The 19,320-nt window shown below is 45.7% G+C and overlaps 1 protein-coding gene across 2 annotated transcripts in view; it reads left to right on the plus strand.

Moving 5' to 3' along the window:
• The first annotated feature begins 4,364 nt into the window (after positions 1 to 4,364).
• The window catches only part of ERN1 (endoplasmic reticulum to nucleus signaling 1), a 77,209-nt gene continuing 62,253 nt past the window's right edge, over positions 4,365 to 19,320 (plus strand). For both annotated transcript variants that reach the window (XM_059150204.1, XM_059150205.1), the window contains exon 1: positions 4,365 to 4,584. In XM_059150204.1, the coding sequence (XP_059006187.1) occupies positions 4,531 to 4,584 (54 nt within the window). In that variant the 5' untranslated portion in view covers positions 4,365 to 4,530. The remainder of the gene's footprint in view (positions 4,585 to 19,320) is intronic.

The raw sequence follows: 19,320 nt of genomic DNA on the forward strand, positions 1-19,320 counted from the left end.
ACTGGATTATCTCACAGGGCAGAACTGCCAGGAGGAAGCTCACTCTTCTCTCCCAGGTGGCTGCTCTATTATTCGCCTTCTTTTGCACACTCCCCCGATGAGGCTAGGAGTCTTACACGTTGTTTGAGGCAATGCCCCTCATGACCACACATTTGTATGCATTTCTGGTGGTTATCGGTACTCGAGGGAAACGCCAACCTGGGCTCCTAACTATGTTTACACGTCACATAATAGTTCCTTGTCATCACGCTAGGGGAGGAGCAAGAATAACAAGCAGCTAATGGGGGAGCATGTCATAGCATCTGGGGTTGACCAGATGAACTCTGACGTCATATACGTAGCTGGGTCCTAATCTAGGTCGTGCCCCTTCTAGCTACGTGTTACCCCCACCAGACTGTGGACCTTTTAACATTTCAATGTGTCACGTGTAAAACAGGGCAAACAACGCCCACCCCTGGAACTGCTCAGATAACGTGAGGTGACCCTATGAAGCATGTACTCGCACATTCCCAAACAATAGCCAACAGCCAATAACCCTTCACTGTGATAATGAGGAACACTTCCCCTTTGCAACACAAGGAAGTGTGCAGTAGGTTGGATTCTGTGGTAAAGAGTTCTTCAGAGTGTCACTCTCTTTCCAGATCTGGTCATCCTGGAACAGGACGAGCCAAAGTTCTGTTTACCTAAACACACTGCTCACAATGACAGCAGCGTTTCTTGAATTTCCCTTCAGTGGTGGAACCTGAAGGAGATAAAGATTTCACTTGCTACCAGAGACTCTCGCCTCCTTGTTTGACTTCTCCCGTAACTACCCTAGACATGCTGGTTTGGAAGCAGCTGCAGTAGCATCGACATCACAAAAAAGTCAGTCCCCTCATTCTCATAAAGACACTGTTCCTTTGAGATGGTCCTGGAACTGTCAACCATGACCTCTCTTTTTGGCTTTACCAGCTTCTTTCCCTTTCAAGATTCCTTGATGAGGAAGACAAATATGATTTTCCTCATATGCAGAACTTAAGAAAACAGAGAACATAGGGGAAGGGAAGAAAAATAAAATAAGATGAAATCAGAGAGGGAGACAAACCATAAGGGACTCTTAACGGTAGGAAATAAACTGAGGGGTGCTGGTGGGGTGGTGGGTGGGGGGCTGGGATAACTGCGCGATGGGCATTAAATAGGCATTTCATGTAATGAGCCCTGCGTGTTACACGCAACTGATGAGTCACTGAATTCTACCTCTGAAACGAATAATATGCCATATGTTCATTAGATTGATTTTAAATTAAAAAAAAAAAAAAGTCTTTCAAAGGCAGCTACCCTCTCACTGAATAGCTATCTGCAAGCCAACCTCTTAATCATTTTTATTTTATTTTTTTTTTAAGATTTTATTTATTTATTTGACAGAGAGAGATCACAAGCAGGCAGAGAGGCAGGCAGAGAGAGAGGAGGAAGCAGGCTCCCTGCTGAGCAGAGAGCCCGACGTGGGACTCGATCCCAGCACCCTGAGATCATGACCTGAGCCGAAGGCAGCGGCTTAACCCACTGAGCCACCCAGGCGCCCTCTTAATCATTTTTAAATGAAATTTTGAAGGGTTTTAAACAGGAATGAAGAGGCTGAGTCATGATTTATCCCACCAGAGGGCGACATTTGCTAAAATAAACAAAAGGGATTAGCCGCTGCAGGAATTAACACCGGACATTATGAGAGAGCAGAGGCAAAGGCTCTTGGCTACCCTCAGTCACCTGCGGAAACTGGAAAACATACAGGCCTCTGGGGTCCATCCCTGGAAATGCTAGTGGAGGATGAGGACAGGAAACGGTGTCCGAAATCTGTTTTTTAAACATTCTCCAAGTCGGGGAATCACTGGTTCAGAGAGAAGTGAAAATAAGATTTTGTGAACTTACTTTCCCCCAACCCCCAGCTCCTCACACATATTCCGGTCCTCAGACATATTCCAGACATAGTGCCGAATCCCATACACATATTTTTCTTGCCTTGGTGAAAAGAGAGGGCTTATCTTCACACAAAGATCATGACCGTGGCCTTGTTTAGAGCATGCTATTTAATGCAATTTCCAGAAAGGTCATTTACTGCCTGCTCATTTTCAGGTCTTTTCTACAGGTCCAATCCAAAGGCTCCCTACAAAAATATTTCCATTTCTGTTTCTATTTATCAGTGATGCCAGCTTTTGTTTTATCATACGCAAAAAGCTGTCAAAACAGTACGTAATTACGGAACAGACTTATGGGCAATGCTATCATAAATAAAAACAGAGCTTATCATAGGAGTTGCCAGTTAAGTGGAGAAGCACATAAAACATGGGAATTGATTAAGTGTAAGAACAGTCTAAGTGTTGCGTGAGAAATTCTGACAATCTATAATAGCACAGTGAAGGCCTGGGGATTTGGTCCAACTGCGTACGAGATACAAAATATACCTACCTGGCCTAGACTCCTTGGAACACATTTCTTGTTTTCTTTGTTGGATCTTTAAAGCTAATTTATGAGTCAGATGAGTCAGATTCCCTTTTGTGTTTCATCTACTGTGCTTACAGGGTCACAGTGACATTCTGAATTGTCAAAGGGCTGCCAGAGTTCCAGGCCAGAAAGTTCCCCTCCTAGACTTACACTGTTTGAGAAAAAGCACCAGAGAAGGGATGTGAAAGCAGTATTTTCTAGTCAAGCTCCTCTTTCAACTCAACTCGTCTTGCAGATCCTGTCTTCAGCTGGCAAGCGGGACAGGTAAAAAGCCCCTCCCAGTCTCTGGATTGTAGGCTCCTCCCTGGACCCAGGGCTATTCTGCTAGGAGTGATGGACCCTCTGCTTCCACCCATCTTTCTGTCAGTCCCAAACCTCTCTACAGTGAAACATGCGGATACCACTCTTCAAAATATGTCTACCTCTTTCACAGTTGCCAAGATTCATCACACTCTGAAAAATTGGTGTTAGGGGGGCACCTGGGTGGCTCAGTGGGTTAAAGTCTCTGCCTTCAGCTCAGGTCATGATCCTAGGGTCGAGGAGCCTGCTAATCACCCCCACCCCCCCACCTGCCTCTCTGCCTACTTGTGATCTCTCTGTCAAATAAATAAATAAAATATTTTTTTAAAAAAATTGGTGTTAGGCTCTCCAGCAGTGGTAGAGACAGGTCCCTTGACTTCGATCCAGGCATTGGGGGCTGGGAATAGGGAACTCTGTTTATGGATTTTGGCTTCCAGTGAGCATCTATCTATTTTATATTTGAATAGGGTTGATCTAGATATTTGGGCTGTCCCTCGCTACTTCTTTGCTGTTTTCTCTAGCATTGCCTACTCCTTTCCCCCAAAACCCTGAAAAATCTTTGGCTGTCATGTGAGCAAGTCAGGAAAAATTAGAGAAGTCGCTATCCCCTATTTCTTTTTCTCCAAGGATATGCAAATGTGATGCTTTGAGTCTTAGTTTCTCCTGTTACAAACAATATGTCTTTTCTCTCCACTTCCATCCAAGTGGAGAGCAGCTGGGGACCCTGTGACCAAATGGGTGCCAGACTTTTAAATTCAGGTTGATAGGCTACAATCCTCAAATAGATCTTGTATGAGTCCTCAACATAACCACTCCCTCCAACGAGTTGTGACCCATGTCATCTCCAGCTCCACGAAGTCACATCTACGAAATGCCACATTAACACACAACGCAAGCTGCTGAAATGGATTCTTTCTTTGCTTATAATTTTTGGAGAATGCCTTGGCTGTAGTTTATTCCAAAGGGAAGAGATGATTGTTGGACGAGATTTGAGGGGAATTCCTGAGGGCAAGCGGAAGAAAGGGCTTTGGGGCTCGCTGAAAAACAGAGCACCCTAGAGCTGTGGACTTGCGCGCATGGCAGAAATGTCGTGTTTGCTGGAGTCCCTGAGAGCTGCGGACCCTGGCTCCGGAGGTCGTCCATCATTTCACCACGACGGAAAGACGAAGCGGGGTCTCTGGACAGCCGGCACCACCAGTCTCCTGGACTTTCCCCTGATCCAGTCTTAACACAGCGGGTCTCTCCGTGGAACTGGTGGGACCGCCTGGGGACCGCGTGGGGAAGGGGTGCACCCGCGGGACGGGACTGCCAGCCTCCCTCAGCCCTCGGCAAAGCTCCCTGCCTCAAACGCTCAGTGCCCCTAGACGCGGGACACCCAGGTCTGGTCCTTCTCCGCTGGAGCCGCGGCCGCGTGACTCCCTGAACGCAGGAGGCCAGCACCGCCCCGGCCCCGCCCCTCCAGAACAGCCCCGCCCCAGGCTCCGCCTCAGGGCTCGGCCCCCGCCCAGTTTCGGGGCCGCCCCTCGGTCGGCCCCGCCCCCGTCCCCGCCCCGACCGGAAGAAGCGCCGGCACCCGGCGCTTATAGGGCTGGGCATGGGGGTGCTGCCACCGCCTAGTCAGCTCTGCGTCCGCTGAAGTCCGGCCGCCGCGGCGCTGTCGTCGCGGCGCCCCCGCCCCGTCCTCAGCCCGCCCGCCCGCACCGCCCCCCGGAGCCGGCCGGCCGGGCCGGGAGCCAGGCCCGAGTCCTCGCCATGCCGGCCCGGCTGCTGCTGGTGCTGCTGGCGCTGCTGCTGCCTGGCCCCGGGGTGAGTGACCCGGAGAGCGTGGGGTGGGGGACAGCGCGGGGCGGACTGGGGTCCGAGTCGGGATCGCGGCGGTGGTGGCAGCCCGGGCTCCCGAGCGCTCGGGCAGACGGCGCCGGGCGGGGAGCGAGCACCTCCGGGCCGGCCTGAGTGGCGGCCGCGGTCGGCCCGGCCGAGGCGCACGCCACCCGAAGGGCCTCGCGGGTCAGCGCGGCTGTCACGGGCAGCGTCTTCCGGGGCCCCGTGCGCTCCCGCACAACTTTGCGTCGCCCCGGCGGCACCTTGGGGCCTCTCGAAGGCGCTTGGAAGGCGGCCCCACCTGTCGGACCCTTCCCACAGGTGGGCGCCGGCTCTGTCTGGCGGTGGCCGCGGGGCAAGGATAGAAGGGGCCCTATAATCGAGGAGGAGGGGAATGTCTTGCGTTTATAATCCTTGTTTGAACTTTTAAAAATTAGAGAACTTCGGGAAACGAACGCCCCTGGGAGCGGGTAAGCATTTTTACCTGCGAGTATGATTCTGCTTTACCTGCCTTGCAGGTTTCTAAATGTGCAGAGGCAGGAGGCATCCTTTTGGGCACCAAGACTTCGTTAAGCAAGTTAAGCTGTGGGATTTACACTCTTTTTAAAGATCCCATGTGAGACAGCAGTGAAGCCTCTTCAAAACTTTAAATGGAGACTGTCTCCTCACGTCAGAGCACTGTGGAGCGGTCTGAAGGGTCTTTTCATCTTTTCCTGCAGAGAAATGGCTGGATTACATTTATTTAACTATTTTAAGACCTTCACTCAGGCTGTAGATTTGGGCCCCGTGGCCGGGGAGGACATTTTGTGGACAGACTTGGCTTTTTTCCTTCTAGTTGAAAAAAACCTAAATTAGTGGTTAAAAAAAAAAAACACACACACAACAAAACACCTCGTTGTTCAGGATGTGGGTATGGTACATTGGTTCAGGTTCTTGTTTAATGACTTCCACTATGTGCCTTTTAATATGGTATATCATGTACCAGGTGTCGGGGTGGAGAATTGACATGTGTATACCTGAGTGCCAAAGTGTGAAGTCTTCAGAGGTCATGCATGTTTGGTAAAAGTCTGTGCTCTTGGAGTAACAAGACCTTGAAAATAGATGAAGTAAAATATAAGATCACCTTTTTCAAATTTGGGGGTGTTTTAAGGGGAAAATTTGTACACATTTCCTGATAGAACTCATGAAAGTTGTTCTTTTTTTTTTTTTTTTTTTTTTTTTTTTAAGACTGTATTTATTTTAGAGAGAGAACACAAGCAGGGGAAGGGCGGGGGGAGCCGAGGGAGAGGGAGAAGCAAACTCTGGGCTGAGCAGGAAGCCCCACTGGGGTTTGATCCCAGGACCTTGGAATCGTAGCCTGAGCCCAAGGCAGATGCTTAACACACTGAGCCACCCAGATGCCCCAAGTTTTTCTTCTAATTAAAAAAGAGAATCCACTTTCACAACTAGGGTCACATTTTGAATGTGAACACTTTACCCTGGATTGGTTAACTGTTCCTCGGCATTTGTTCATAAATAAGAGTATAAACATGATGAGCAAACAAATGACATGGAAATCGATCATTTCATATCAGGGTCGAGGTATATATGGTTTTCTTTGCCACATCTTTCCATTGGCTGTTATTTCGCAGGATTCTAGTATTTTAGTTATTCAGTAACTTAGAGCCAAAAATAACTATTTAGCTTTAGTTGGGACTATAGTTTCAGTTTGTGTAAATATTTCCAAATTGTATTTAGAAATCCAAACTTCTCAAAGTTCATGGTACAATATTCCAGACCCTTATCAAAAAGCTACATTTTAGTGTAACTGCTTTATAAGTAAAATGTCAGAATTTTACTCCTGGAAGTATCTACCAGTAAAAATTTTGATCCCCAAACATAGAATTATTATTTTAAATTTTAAGTGGAACCTGTTGCAGAGTTTGCAGTTAAAGTGGGAGGAGCGATATTCCGCAAAACCTATTGGGTGTAAAATTGGACAAACCTGAGTTCAGACTGGTCACTTGCCAGCTGTGCCCTCAGATTATTTTACTCTTTAGAGAGTCTGTTCACTGATATGTGAAATGGGGATAACTAGCACGTGTGAAGGCACCTTGTATATCGTAGGTAATAAATGTAACCCCCCCCCCCCGTGTTTTTTACTGTCTTTATTTTTTTTAACGTTATACACTCGCCAAAGAAAATTTTCTTTCCTTTTTTTTTTTTTTTTTTTAAATTTTGTTTATTTATTTGACAGACAGAGCATAAGTAGGCAGAGAGGCAGGCAGAGAGAGAGAGAGAGAGGAGGAAGCAGGCTCCCTGCTGAGGAGAGAGCCCCATGCAGGGCTCGATCCCAGGACCCTGAGATCATGACCTGAGCTGAAGGCAGAGGCTTAACCCACCGAGCCACCCAGGCGCCCCTCCAAAGAATATTTTCAGTGCTCTTTTTTTAAGTTTTAAATTTATTTTAAGTAATCTCTACACCCATTGTGGAACTCGCACTCATGACCCTGAGATCAAGAGACGCATGCTCTACCGGACTGAGCCAGCCAGATAGATGCCCCAATGCTGTTTCTTTCTGATTGATGAAATAACTCGTGCGTTGGAAGCAATACTGTGAGTTTCTTTCACGAGCGCGTCTGATTGAGCTAGACATTGACTCATCCTAGGCTGAGACTCTAGGCTATCATATCCAAAAATGCAATAACATTGGTGTTACTAACTTCAGGCTGCCTCTTGTTAATCCAAATTGTGCTTATTTAGTGAGTGTTTTCCCTCCTCCCTGGACCTGGATCTTGTACCCAGTGTTGGTTTGTATTACATCATCACTGTCCTTTAGTCCTTATTTAATGGTGTTTATGTACTGTTTCTGTCAGGTACCAAACAGATCTGAAGCATGGGAGGCAAAATGCTATCTTCAGCTACAATATATACGATTTCTTTTATTCAGCCAGTGTTTTGGTTTTAGAGGAGAGTAAACAATGTCACCGAGAACCAAGGCCCATGTGTGTACAAAAACACACTGAGGATACCATCTGAGACAAGAGGCTTAACTAGAAATGTCCTGGCTTATCATTTGCTCTGATAGTTATCACCTCCACGAATGATCTTACTAGGCGATATCAAGAATTTATACTGAGGCCATGAGGAGAATGTTTCATTAAGCTCATATCAGAGCTTCTGATCATGAAATTGGACTGTAGTTCACATGTGTGTGTTTTGTTTCATGCCTGGCCTCTGGGTTTTCCACAGTAGTTTAGTTTCTCAGAGCAGGAGAGAAGTGTGTATGAGAGTTCCTCTTGACAGTGTTCAAGAGTAGGCTGTATTCCTGAACGTAAAACTAGTGAGCTATGTAAAGGTTTCTTCTTGTCTGGACAGAATCATGCCACCTGCATGGTCCTGGGGGTGAGAGTTCTTTGCCTGCGTCAGATTTTGACTCCATTTTTCAGGTTGAGGAATTTTTGGATAATGATTTCATTTTCACTGGAAACCTCTCTGGTTTGGGGATCCAAAGTAATCTTTAGGTTCAAGATTGTCTATGTTTTATAATGATCAAATGTTCTCCCTGAAGAGATGCTATAGGCAAGAAAAATGTAATGTATCATTTTAATGGATTCAGTTTTTATTATGCACAAATAACTAGGGGCCTGTAACCTAGCAATATGATTAGAGTGTGATGCTGGCTTGAAAAAATAGGGACAGTGAATCATAGTTTGTGAATAATAAACATGCTTGTTGGCTGTATTTCCTAGGGGTTGGGGATTTTTTTTTCTATCTTTATCTTCACCTATATCCCCCTCTTTGGTTTCAGATTTCCTTGTGTCAGAGCAACACATTCTTAGTGATATTTAAGTGAGTGTCACAGACAAGATATGGGCTAGGAAAAGTAGAACTTTTAAAAGGAATCATAAGCTCCCTCCTTGCATTTTTTTAAAATTTATTTTTAGTCTCTACATTTAAAAAAATTTTCTTTATTTTTTGGTCTACACCCAATGTGGGGCTTGAACTCACGACCCTGAGATCAAGAGTCACATGCTCTACTGATCAAGCCAGCCAGGCGCCCCTCTACATCACTTCCGATTATCATATGATCTTTGTTCATGTACAACTACACAGCAAATACAGCAGCATAAAAATACATGTTCTATATTTATGTTTAGTTTCACAGAAGCTTTCTATAACTGGTAGGAAATTTTCTGAGTATGTTATTGAATTTGTCACTTCGACTAGCACCTTGGTAAACCATCATCCATGCCAAAAGCATTTGAGCCTTCTATGTCCAGCCTGAGTTTGGAGACTGGGGTCGCACTGACCAAGATCGATACGGTAATAAACCATGCTTTGCCTAGTGGCCACCCTGCCAGGTCCTATAGATTGTTTTCAGCTTTCCCATTATTATAAGGAAAGGTGTATTTCTCTTTCTTCAAATCTCTGTGTTTGGTGCTTTTTCCCCCCTTTTCTTTTTTAAAGATTTTATGTATTTATTTATTTGACAGAGAAAGACACAGCGAGAGAGGGAACACAAGCAGAGGGAGTGGGAGTGGGAGAGGGAGAAGCAGGCTTCCCGCTGAGCAGGGAGCCCTACCCGGGGCTCGATCCCATGACCTGAGCCAAAGGCAGATGCTTACTGACTGAGCCACCCAGGCACCCCCTAATGATTTGATATATATCCTTCCAGACATTTTTTCTGTGCACATATTTGTGTAGATATTTTTCTTACTCAAACTGGAACATATCCTGGATCTTTCTGTGCCGATAAATTTAATTCTGCAGCTTATTCTCACTGTCGCATACTGCTTCTCTCATTGGATGAACCATAATTTGGGGGGGGGGGGTTGGATACCATAATTTGGCCAGTAAGCCATTTAGCTATGAAGGCTGTTTTTAATTTTAATTACTACAAACAGTGTGGTGGGGTGCCTGGGTGGCTCAGTCGGTTAAGTGTCTGCCTTTGGCTGAGGTCATAATCTCAGGGTCCTAGGATAGAGCCCCTTATCAGCTCCCAGCTCAGCAGGGAGTCTGCTTCTCCCTCTCCCTCTGCTCCTCCCCCTGCTCATTTTCTCTCTCTTCCTTCCTCTCTCTTTCTTTCTCAAATAAATAAATACAATCTTTCTTAAGAACAAAAAACAACAATGTGATAAACCCTCTTGTGCTAAGCATATCTTAACTGCCTAATTATTTCCTTGGAATAAATTCTCAGAATCAGAATTTGCTAATCTTATTTACTCTTGCCCTCTTCCCCAGCCTCCAGGGAATGCTGGATGTTTTAAAAAGCACAACACTAACCTTTAAATTGGTTTTATAGCAACCATTTTAAAGTAACCTGTTTTCTTTTAGCAGTGTGGATTTTAGGTCAAGCGAAAATGGACTGTCTAGATCTTGTTTTGTTTATGTTTTGAAGATGTAAATGCCTGTAGCAGTGTCTTGCTGACAACTTATATACATAAAAGCTGCTGAGAAATGTTTTATTCTAATGTGTTAAGCAACTTGGTCTGCAGTGGTTTCAGATCAGCTTTCTAACAGATGTGACTCCCACGAGCGCCCTGAAATACCTCGGGATAATTCTGTGAGTTTGGTTTTGAGGGTAGCCGACCTTCTGCAGACAAGATTCTTTCTGTAGTTTGTCATGAGGCCATTTAAAGTCTTGCCTCGAGACTCTTAATAAATCAAGAGTTGGAGCATTGACTGTCCCCGACCATAGTTCTTAATAATTTGTCCATACAAGTGTTTTTCCTGGGAAGATTCAGGTACCACTTGGCAATGGAATTATGCCTTTGGTGGTGTTTTGTCTTTTCCACAAACATACCTAAACTTACTTGTCCAAAAGAATGTTGTGTCTTTCCAAATAATTACTCCTTTAGAGGTCAGGGTTCATGTCATACAAATCAGTTATTTTTTTTTTATTTTCAGTATTTCATTTAGGAATTCATTTAACCCATTTAATAATTCAGGAACCCTAAAAAAGCAAATATTTACTCTTAAGCCAATAATACTTACACAATTTAAAACCTTTCCCAATTCCTTCCGGTGTTTGCTTGAATATAACTTCTCCATGGTTCATGCTGAAATTTTGATCAAAACTATTACTCAGCTTGATTGCATAATTTATTAAGGATACTTGGACTTGATTTTTGATTGTTTTTAAAAACCAACTAAACATGAATTGTCACTTAGGGGATACAAAAGTATATTCTTTGAAGGGGATTTCCAAAAAACTCCAGAAATATTGTGAGCAATGGGAGCACATACAAATAAATGGGTAGCCTCCCGAGTAACTAGAGTAAGGGTAGCAGGAGTCTTGTTGATCTAGCCCAATGGGTCTCAGTATTTTCCCCACCCCAAGTGAGGAATAAGAGAGTGCATATCCATCAGTAAGAGTGGGAGCACCTTGGAGGGTGATATTTGGAGCATATACCATGCCCTCCCCTCCCAAGTTGAACAATAGCTATTCTGCTTTTTCCTAGAGCAGACAGATGAGGACGCTGAGGCCAGAAAGGGCTGGGGACCTGTCCAAGGTCATGCTTCGGTGGCGGAACTGAACTTTGAGCCTAATCCTCCCGCTTCCCTTTGAAGAGCGGGCTCCCACAGTGCTTGTGTCCTGGTGGCTTTGTTAGAACCCGTCAGTTTACCCAGTCACACCCTGAGCAGATGACCGACCATGCTGCAAGGAGAGATTGGCTCTAGAGAAGGAATGGGCAGAGAGGAAAGCAGACTTTCTTGGAAGCTTCAGGAATGTGTGCAGATGATGCTCTTGTTCCTCCCAAGAAAGTCATGGCCTCTTACACTTTGTTCCAGTAGTAGAAAGATGTAGCTTTGAGGTGGAAACACTGCCTTCACCTGAGACTGTCCATCAGCGAGAAGGATCATTGTCAACTCTAGAGCCAAGTCCAGTGAAGGTGAATAGAGTGGAGATTGAGCAGCCCTTAAAACCAGGTCATAGTTGAAGCTCAATTCTTTGCTTAGGTCTAATAATATCCAAGCAGGTGCATGTTTTTTTTTTTTTTTTTTTTCAGTAAGATCTTGCCCAGAAATGTTTCTGAAATAGCAAAACTGAAAGTTCAGGTCTTAGAAGCCTTTACCCAGAGTTGCATGGTGCAGTCAGTCTTTGGTATGGGATCCTGAAAAGCTAGAACCTCTAATCATCAGGCTGGGCCTGGAGTGTTGGCCTTTGCAGGGGCCCTTACCTCCCTGGAGCGGTTCCGGCACCAGGAAGTGGGTCTGTGGTGACAGGAGAGAGAGTGGCCTTGCCCCTTGGACCACAGTGGAGGGATGAAGGTTAGTTTAGGTGGGTCTCAGGAGAGTGTAATGAGGGAGACAGGAGGCCACCAAGAAGGGGCCCTGGTGGGGGGAGAGGGCTGTCAGTTTTCTTGCTGGTTTGCCCTAGAAGGAAGGGCCCTGATTTACTTATCTGTATCCTCTGTGGCATTTAGCATGGGAGTTGGCCATACCCACTGCGGTGAGCACTCAGCAGGTAAGGATTGAATATTCCTTTTTGAAGCTCTTTAAGACCAATAAAACAAGGAGCTGTTTCATGGTCAGGCATGTGGGTTGTGGATTTCTTAGGGGGGAGTAGGAGAGAGGAAGATGTTGCTATACTCTTTAATGGGATCTCATCAGTAGTGTTTCTACAGAGTGAGAGGGGTTCCAGGATACTTGGTTGGGTGGGCGTCAACCATAGTGCCTGGGACCCTCTTCATGGTCTCCTCACCTCGGTAATGAGATTAATTTGTCCATTGCCAAGCCCTGCGAGCTAAATGGTTTGTGATTATGCCAAGTCAGTTTCATTTTTCACTCAGCATGATGTTTCATTGTTTAAAAAAAATGAACCTTGATCTAGGGTTGTCCTCTTATGTATGAAACATGATTTCCCTAGTTAGTAGACTAATTTATCATTATCATTCAAAACCACCCCTTTCTCCAGTGGATTACTCCCCTCTTCCCCCCATTTCAGATGAGGGAATAATTGTTTGTCTGGGCTGCAGAAGTGTTTGTCATGGAAACCAAGTTTTCTCTTATGTTTTCTGAACAAACGGTGTTGTCAGAATCCCTAGATATTGTCATTGATCTACAGTAGGGTCATGGGACTTTGTTGACGAAACCGAATCAGATCTCTCTTCTCTTAAACAGCCCCTCACTCCTGAGGGTCTCTGGGAGTGAAAGAAACACCTGCCCAGAGGGCCACAGCTGCAACTAGCAATGTGTTACTTGAGGCAGTGCCTCTCAGCCCTGGCTGAATTAGTCACCCAGAGGCACCTGGGGAGCTCTTTAAATACCCTCTGTTGAGGTACCACCCAAAGTGACTGAAATCAGAATCTCTAGGAATGGAGCCCAGCACCCATCTTTTAAAAAAAAATTTTTTTTTTTTCTTCTTCCCAAGCCCCCAGATGATTCTGATGTGCTGTCAGGTAATTCCTGTACCTTCATTGTAGACAGAGCAGATGTGTCTCTCTCCTGTGTCCCGTCACATCACAGAGCACTAGACCAAACTGGAGACAGGCTTGGCTCATTTTGTAGAGAAATTGGGATTGATATGTCCTGCTAGTTAGTGGCTGAACTAGTCATAGGCCAGTTGTGTTGTGCTTTTTCTAATATATCATAGTCTCCAACTTTAAAAGAACAAGTAATTACAGACAGTTGGGTACTAACTACTGAAATTGCTTTTTAAGAAATCAGCTTTAGCTTATAAACTGACTTTCTGTTGTTGTTGTTTTTAAGATTTTATTTATTCATGAGAGAGAGACAGAGCACAAGCAGGGAAGAGGGAGAGGGGAAGCTGAGCTGGGAGGGAGCCTGAAGTGGACTGGTGGGGGTAGGGAGTGGACTCGATCCCAGGACCTAGAGCTCATGACCTGAGCTGAAGGCAGATACTCAACTGTCTGAGCTACCCAGGTGCCCCCAAACTGGCTTTGTATTAAATAAATTTAGTCATTGAATTATAAGGTGTTTGGAATTCTTTAAAGTTCTAGTGCATGCTTACTTAGTATTTTTGCCTTATCCATATGTTAAGAGGCCTAATGAATCAGAATAATACTGGCTTCCAGGTTCCTTTGGAGTACCCTCTCTGAGTTGTTTGTTTGTTTGTTTTTTAAGGTTTTATTTATTTTTGAGAGAGAGAGAGTGTGCACGTGCCTGCACAAGCAGGGGGAGGGGCAGAGGGAGAAGCAGACTCCCCCACTGAGCAGGGAGCCTGATGTGAGGCTCCATCCTAGGAGCCTGGAGTCATGACCCGAGTCAAAGGTAGACGCTTCACCTACTGAGCCACCCAGGTGCCCCCCCTCTCTGAGTTAAAAGAGCCTGTTGGAGCCACAGTGAGGCAGCTAAGGGGAGTAGGTGTGGAAGAAATGTGTGAAAGGAGTAGGTTCGATAAAGTACAAGAATGAAGCATATAAACAAAAAGGGCCTTTCTTATCAGGGTGAGAATGGGGGTTGGAAGCCAATCATGGGAGGGTATGATTTGTGATACTCGCCTTCCCTTCTCCTGGGAGGCCTGGATATCCAGATTATTCATCAGCCTGTGGGGATCTGCAGCAGGTGCACGGTTGAAGGGCCTGACTGTAGAACGCACTCAGGAGCTGGCCAGCCTGTTGTCTCAGCAACTGGATGAACCTTGGATGTTACCCTAGGAATCCGAATAGTGGCTTAGAAGCAAGGGGACCTCAGTTCTAAGTGTTACATTGACTGGGCTTGACCACATCTAATGCCCTGCTGGAACAATGGGGGACAGAGATCAGTAGGATTGGGAGGTCACTCTTTGATGACAGCCTCTACCTGGGCCTGGGCATCTGACCTGACAGAGTGGGGTGAACTTGAGGAGGGGAGCCTCCTTCAGTAGACAGACAGGCATAGTTTGTCATTTTAGCTGTTCTGAAATGTAGTTTATAGGCACAGTCTTCTGTTTTCATGTGTATTTTGACCCATATGATACACGGGTGTTTTTTCAGTGAGTGGGAGATAGGAGACGAGGGGTTGGGTGCTAGCCAGCTAGAAGACTTTGGACAAATGAATTATTTCCTGTTTCTTCCATAAAATAAAGGCATGAAATTAGAAAATCTAAGCCAGCCAATTCCTAAATATCTTCCCAAATTGGGAAACCATTTAGGTTAAAATGACTAGTTACCCCACCCCTCACCTCCCCTCAACAGCTTTACATCCACTCTTACCTGGGTGGTCAAAGATAGGAAGGTTGCTTTGGGCCGCCCCCTGCCCAGCTTCACTAGCTCCCGAATGTGGTAGATTCCCTCTGTTCATTCACTCATTCACCTGTCTTACTGGATGGATATATATTCTATGCCAAGCACTGTTTGCAGGGCTTGGGGCCCATTGATGAACACAACAAAGACCTGTGCCCTCATGAAGACTTCTACTTGGTGGAGAGAGTCAAGCCACAACAGCATGATAAATACATATATGTATTTGTGAGAAAGTGATAGAATTCTATGGAAAGAGAAAACCTAGAGCAGAGCAAGGGAGTTGCCACAATGATGGACCGTGGTTTCATCTGGTGTCACTCACCTGTCGTATAAGGCGCAGCCGAAGCCTGGGGCCTTCCCTGACCACTGTCCTGTCCTAGGCAAGAGCCCCTCCCTCACTCTGAGTGACATCACATTGCACAGTGTTGGGGTTAATATATGAGTTTGTACCTGAGTTTGTTTCTCGTCTCCTGAAGGGCCGGTATTGACAACTCAAGTATGTTTGAAAACACTGAGCAAATATGAGGTATTGAGTGTAACTGTTGCCAATTTTTGATGACAGCATAGCAAGAGAAAGTTTAAAATTCTATCAAAGAAATCTCAGAAACCCCCCCCAGTCCAAGAAACAGAGCCAGCAATTCTTTGATTTTTGTGATGGCTCTGCTCCCAAATGCGCATGTGGTGTGTATATATTTTTTACAAACAAAATTAGTTTTTTTTTTTTTTTTCCCATTGTAGAAATATCTGTAAGCACTCCAGATAAATTCAGATACTGCAACAAAGATGTAAAGCCGGATTCAGGGAATCTCTGACTTCAAAGGCACCACCTCTCTCTGGACAATCCAGTGAGCTGATCCTATAGTTGAGTTACGGTTCATTTTCCACTTGCTGTTTTTGCAGGTTTTGCAAAGAAGAAAACAGTTTCCTTTATGCACAGAGATGAAGAACAAGTTTATCTGTAGTTTTGGCACTCAGCTGACTGCGAACCAGACCACAGTTGCCAATCCCAAGTCCTCTTGGTCTGTTAGATCAGTACTTGGAAATCTTTAGGGCTTTTGGTGCGTGGGTAAAGTTCAATCACTTATCTGAGTTGTGGTTTGGAGAAGACCGAGGTCTCCCTTTCAGTTTAGGTGGTTGGTTTTTAGTATCTATAGCAAGAGTGTGCGCATGGGAGTCACCCACTTCCTCCCACATAACATTAGTTGATTTCTATGGTATTTCTTTTCTCCACCCTGAACCTTAAGTGAATCAGATTATTACTAATTTCCAACGTTGAAATATTTCAAGATAAGCAGAGATGGTGGGAAGTTGAAAGACCAGGATTGGGAATGACTCTGCTTAAAGGCATTAAGACTTTTTAAATTCTTGAATTCTTTTGCAGGTTTTGGGCATGTGTTGATTGGTTGGGGCTAGAAGAATCTGCAGTCAAGCCTGAGGAGGGGTGAGGGCCTGGTAAATCACCGATGATCACATCTTTAAGCTAACAGGCAGATTCAGCCCAGTCATGGTACTTTGTAGAATCAGAAACTGATAACCAGAGAGATAATAATGACTTGCCCAGAGCCCAAACCCCAGCTCATAGCCCCATGCTCCATCTGCTTTCTTTTCAGCTTCATTCACCCAGAAGCATGCATTGACCATGTACGAGGCTCACCTAAGGAACTTTGGGGCTTTTTAACTTGGAATTTTGAGAGTATGATTAATGGGCTTTGGAGTTACATGAACACAGGTTAGGCCACAGAGTGAGAAGAAGGCCTGAACAGGGAAGTGTGCGTTCAGAATCTTAGGGAATTGCTCCAGACATGGATATGGAACCTACTATCATTTCCCTTGGATTGTACTACTGCTCTGCCAGATGGTAAACTCCTTGAAGGCAGGAGTTTATAGACCTTGGAGCTCCAGTGCCTTATGAATGACAGGACCCCTCTTCTGTGTTTCTGTAGGATAAAAGACTGGGGGTGGGGTTGAAATGAGTGAACTAGTAGATCGGCCATGGAAGTGTCAGCCAACAGGAAGAGGTGTGAAACAGGGAGTGCCTGGAAGAGCTTGATAAATCCTTCATATCTGTGCCAACCTTCTTGAGTAATGTGGGACTGTGATCCGGTGACTTACCGCATTTTATAAGGCTAGTACCCTCAAGATTTCTGCCTGCAGGGCATGAATGGCCCTGGCACTGACCACAGGTACTGGGGGGGATGGAGCACCCCTGAAGTTTAAAGAGAGAGCTTCAGAGGGGTGGCCAGTCAGAGGTCCCTCGGGTGAGGGGTCTTGGAAAGCAGAAGCCCTTGTACTGGGGTGTGTTCTGTAGCCATATTTCACAAGTGATTTACTAAACCTGCCCATGAAGTTTGGGTGCGTTCTGCTCAGACTCAGCTCTAAACCAGCTAAGAAGCACTAGTCTAACATCAGTTTAAGTTAAAACACCGAAGACGCCTCACCTGGGGTATGAACACAGATTGTCTGCGTTTGGTGTATCAAATATTTCATGTTAGGGGAGGGTTCTTTTCCTTTCTAGATGAGCTTTACACCAATCAGAATAGCACACCTTCCTATTCTTTCTGTAAGCTGCAAAGGTAACAAACAAGCACATGATGAAGGTTCTGGTTTTGTGGCTCACTGTGCATGAATGTGCCCTTGGGCTTTTCTCTGCTGCCTCAGCCCCACCTTGGCCCATCCCCCGACTCTGCTTTCTCCGGCAGCATGGGCCAATAGGTCTTCAAGCACCTTAAATGATCTTAATCTCAGGACCTTTGCATAGGCTGTTTCCTCTGCCCAGGCTATTCTTCCCTTCCTTCCCCTCCTTCCTATAGATCTTAGTTCAAATCTCACTCCTTTCGGAAGATCTTCGCCACTGTAATCCTGGGCACCCCCCGCGTGAGACCAGAGCAGCTTCTGCTAGGCTCTCATGGTTTCCCCGTGTGCCCTTTTCACAGCACTCCCTGCAGCTTATCATTCTGCTTGTGTGATTGTTTGACTACTGTGGCCCCTTAATAGACTGTAAAGTCCGCCAGGGCAGGCATAGATCTGTTGTGATTAGATGCTGTTGCCTTATGTAGTTCTTGATTAGTTGTCGTAATAATAACGGGCCCTCGGGGCGCCTGGGTGGCTCAGTGGGTTAAAGCCTCTGCCTTTGGCTCAGGTCATGATCGCAGGGTCTTGGGATCAAGCCCCATGTTGGGCTCTCTGCTCAGCAGAGAGCCTGCTTCCCCCCTGCCCCCACCGCCTCTCTACCTGCCTCTCTGCCTGCTTGTGATCTCTATCTGTCAAATAAATAAATTTAAAAAATAATAATAATAACGGGCCCTCACCCGGTGCTTGCTGCATACTAGACCCTGTTCTAAGAACTTGGGGTATGCTGGGCCTCCCAACAGCCCTTTGAAGTAGGTATTATTACCGTCCCCATTTCCGGATGAGAAAACCGAGGCACAGAGAGCTGTCTAGGGACGATCTGGCTCCGGAGTCTGCCCTTCTAACAGCCACACTGCCAGGCACTACATTGAAGAGTAACAAATGGAAGTTGAATTCTCAAGCATCATCAGGGAACGGAGGGTACGACATGAGTGAGTTTCCAGGTAATTCAAATACAGTCCCTGAACTTGAAATGTACAGTTTGGTGAAAGTCTCTTCAGCAGTTATATTCTCCCCCCTGCTTAAATACCACCAGCCAAACATATTTTAACCTTTTCTTAATTATTCAGATTGTTAACAGCAGCTCGTGTCTCCTCGCTGTCTGCCCATGAGGGTAAATGCGGAGCAGTTGAGCTTTGAGACAGAGTGGATAGTCAGGTTTTTGAGTGTGTTTACTTTCCGATGGCGTCTTTGGCCACCACCAGTTTCGTTAATACAGTGATCTTCCCTAGTGTTTACATAACTCTTGCCTTTAACATTCTTAACATTTATTTTGCTTTCTTAGCATTTAAAGAGATGTTGCTGTTCCTCAGTTTTCAAAAGAAAGAACAGATTTGGGAGCTTCGCCACCTTGTCCCACAATGCGGATGCCCTCATGAGCCACTTTATTGACCCAAGAAATCGGCAGTAAGATTGGATGACCTCCCGACGAGGCAGAAGCCTGGCCAGCATGATGACTTTGGGAGGAGAGGCCTCTGGGAAAACAGACCCTGATGGCAGTTGAGCAGCACTGTCCTCCCAACCCCACGCCAGACGGTCATATTTCCTTTCTCAGGAGGGAGTTTTAGACTCCTTAGTGTCTGGAAGGTTTTCTACCTTGACCCCAAAGGCCTGGTTAACTCCCTGTCGGCAATGCTCTCCTGCTTCTGTTCTCTGCCCACCACTCCATAAACTGGAGAAAACAGCCCTGTTCCATCGGGCGAGTCCCCTTGCTTTGCTCTGGTTTCTCAGCCCTGGGTCTTTGAACCACAGCTCTGTAGACTTGGTTGTGCCAACAGTCTTCCATCAGTTTCCTTTGCCTTCCTAGCTCTGTCCACGTGTGTGAGAATTGCATGGGGTTGTATACATTTGCCTCTCAGAGGAGCCTGGGACATAGAGACCTGGGCTGAAGTTACGGAAATCTGGTGGCATCAGATTTTTTTTT

Source organism: Mustela lutreola, chromosome 15, assembly GCF_030435805.1.
Source record: "Mustela lutreola isolate mMusLut2 chromosome 15, mMusLut2.pri, whole genome shotgun sequence".
In the NCBI taxonomy this organism is placed as follows: domain Eukaryota; kingdom Metazoa; phylum Chordata; class Mammalia; order Carnivora; family Mustelidae; genus Mustela; species Mustela lutreola.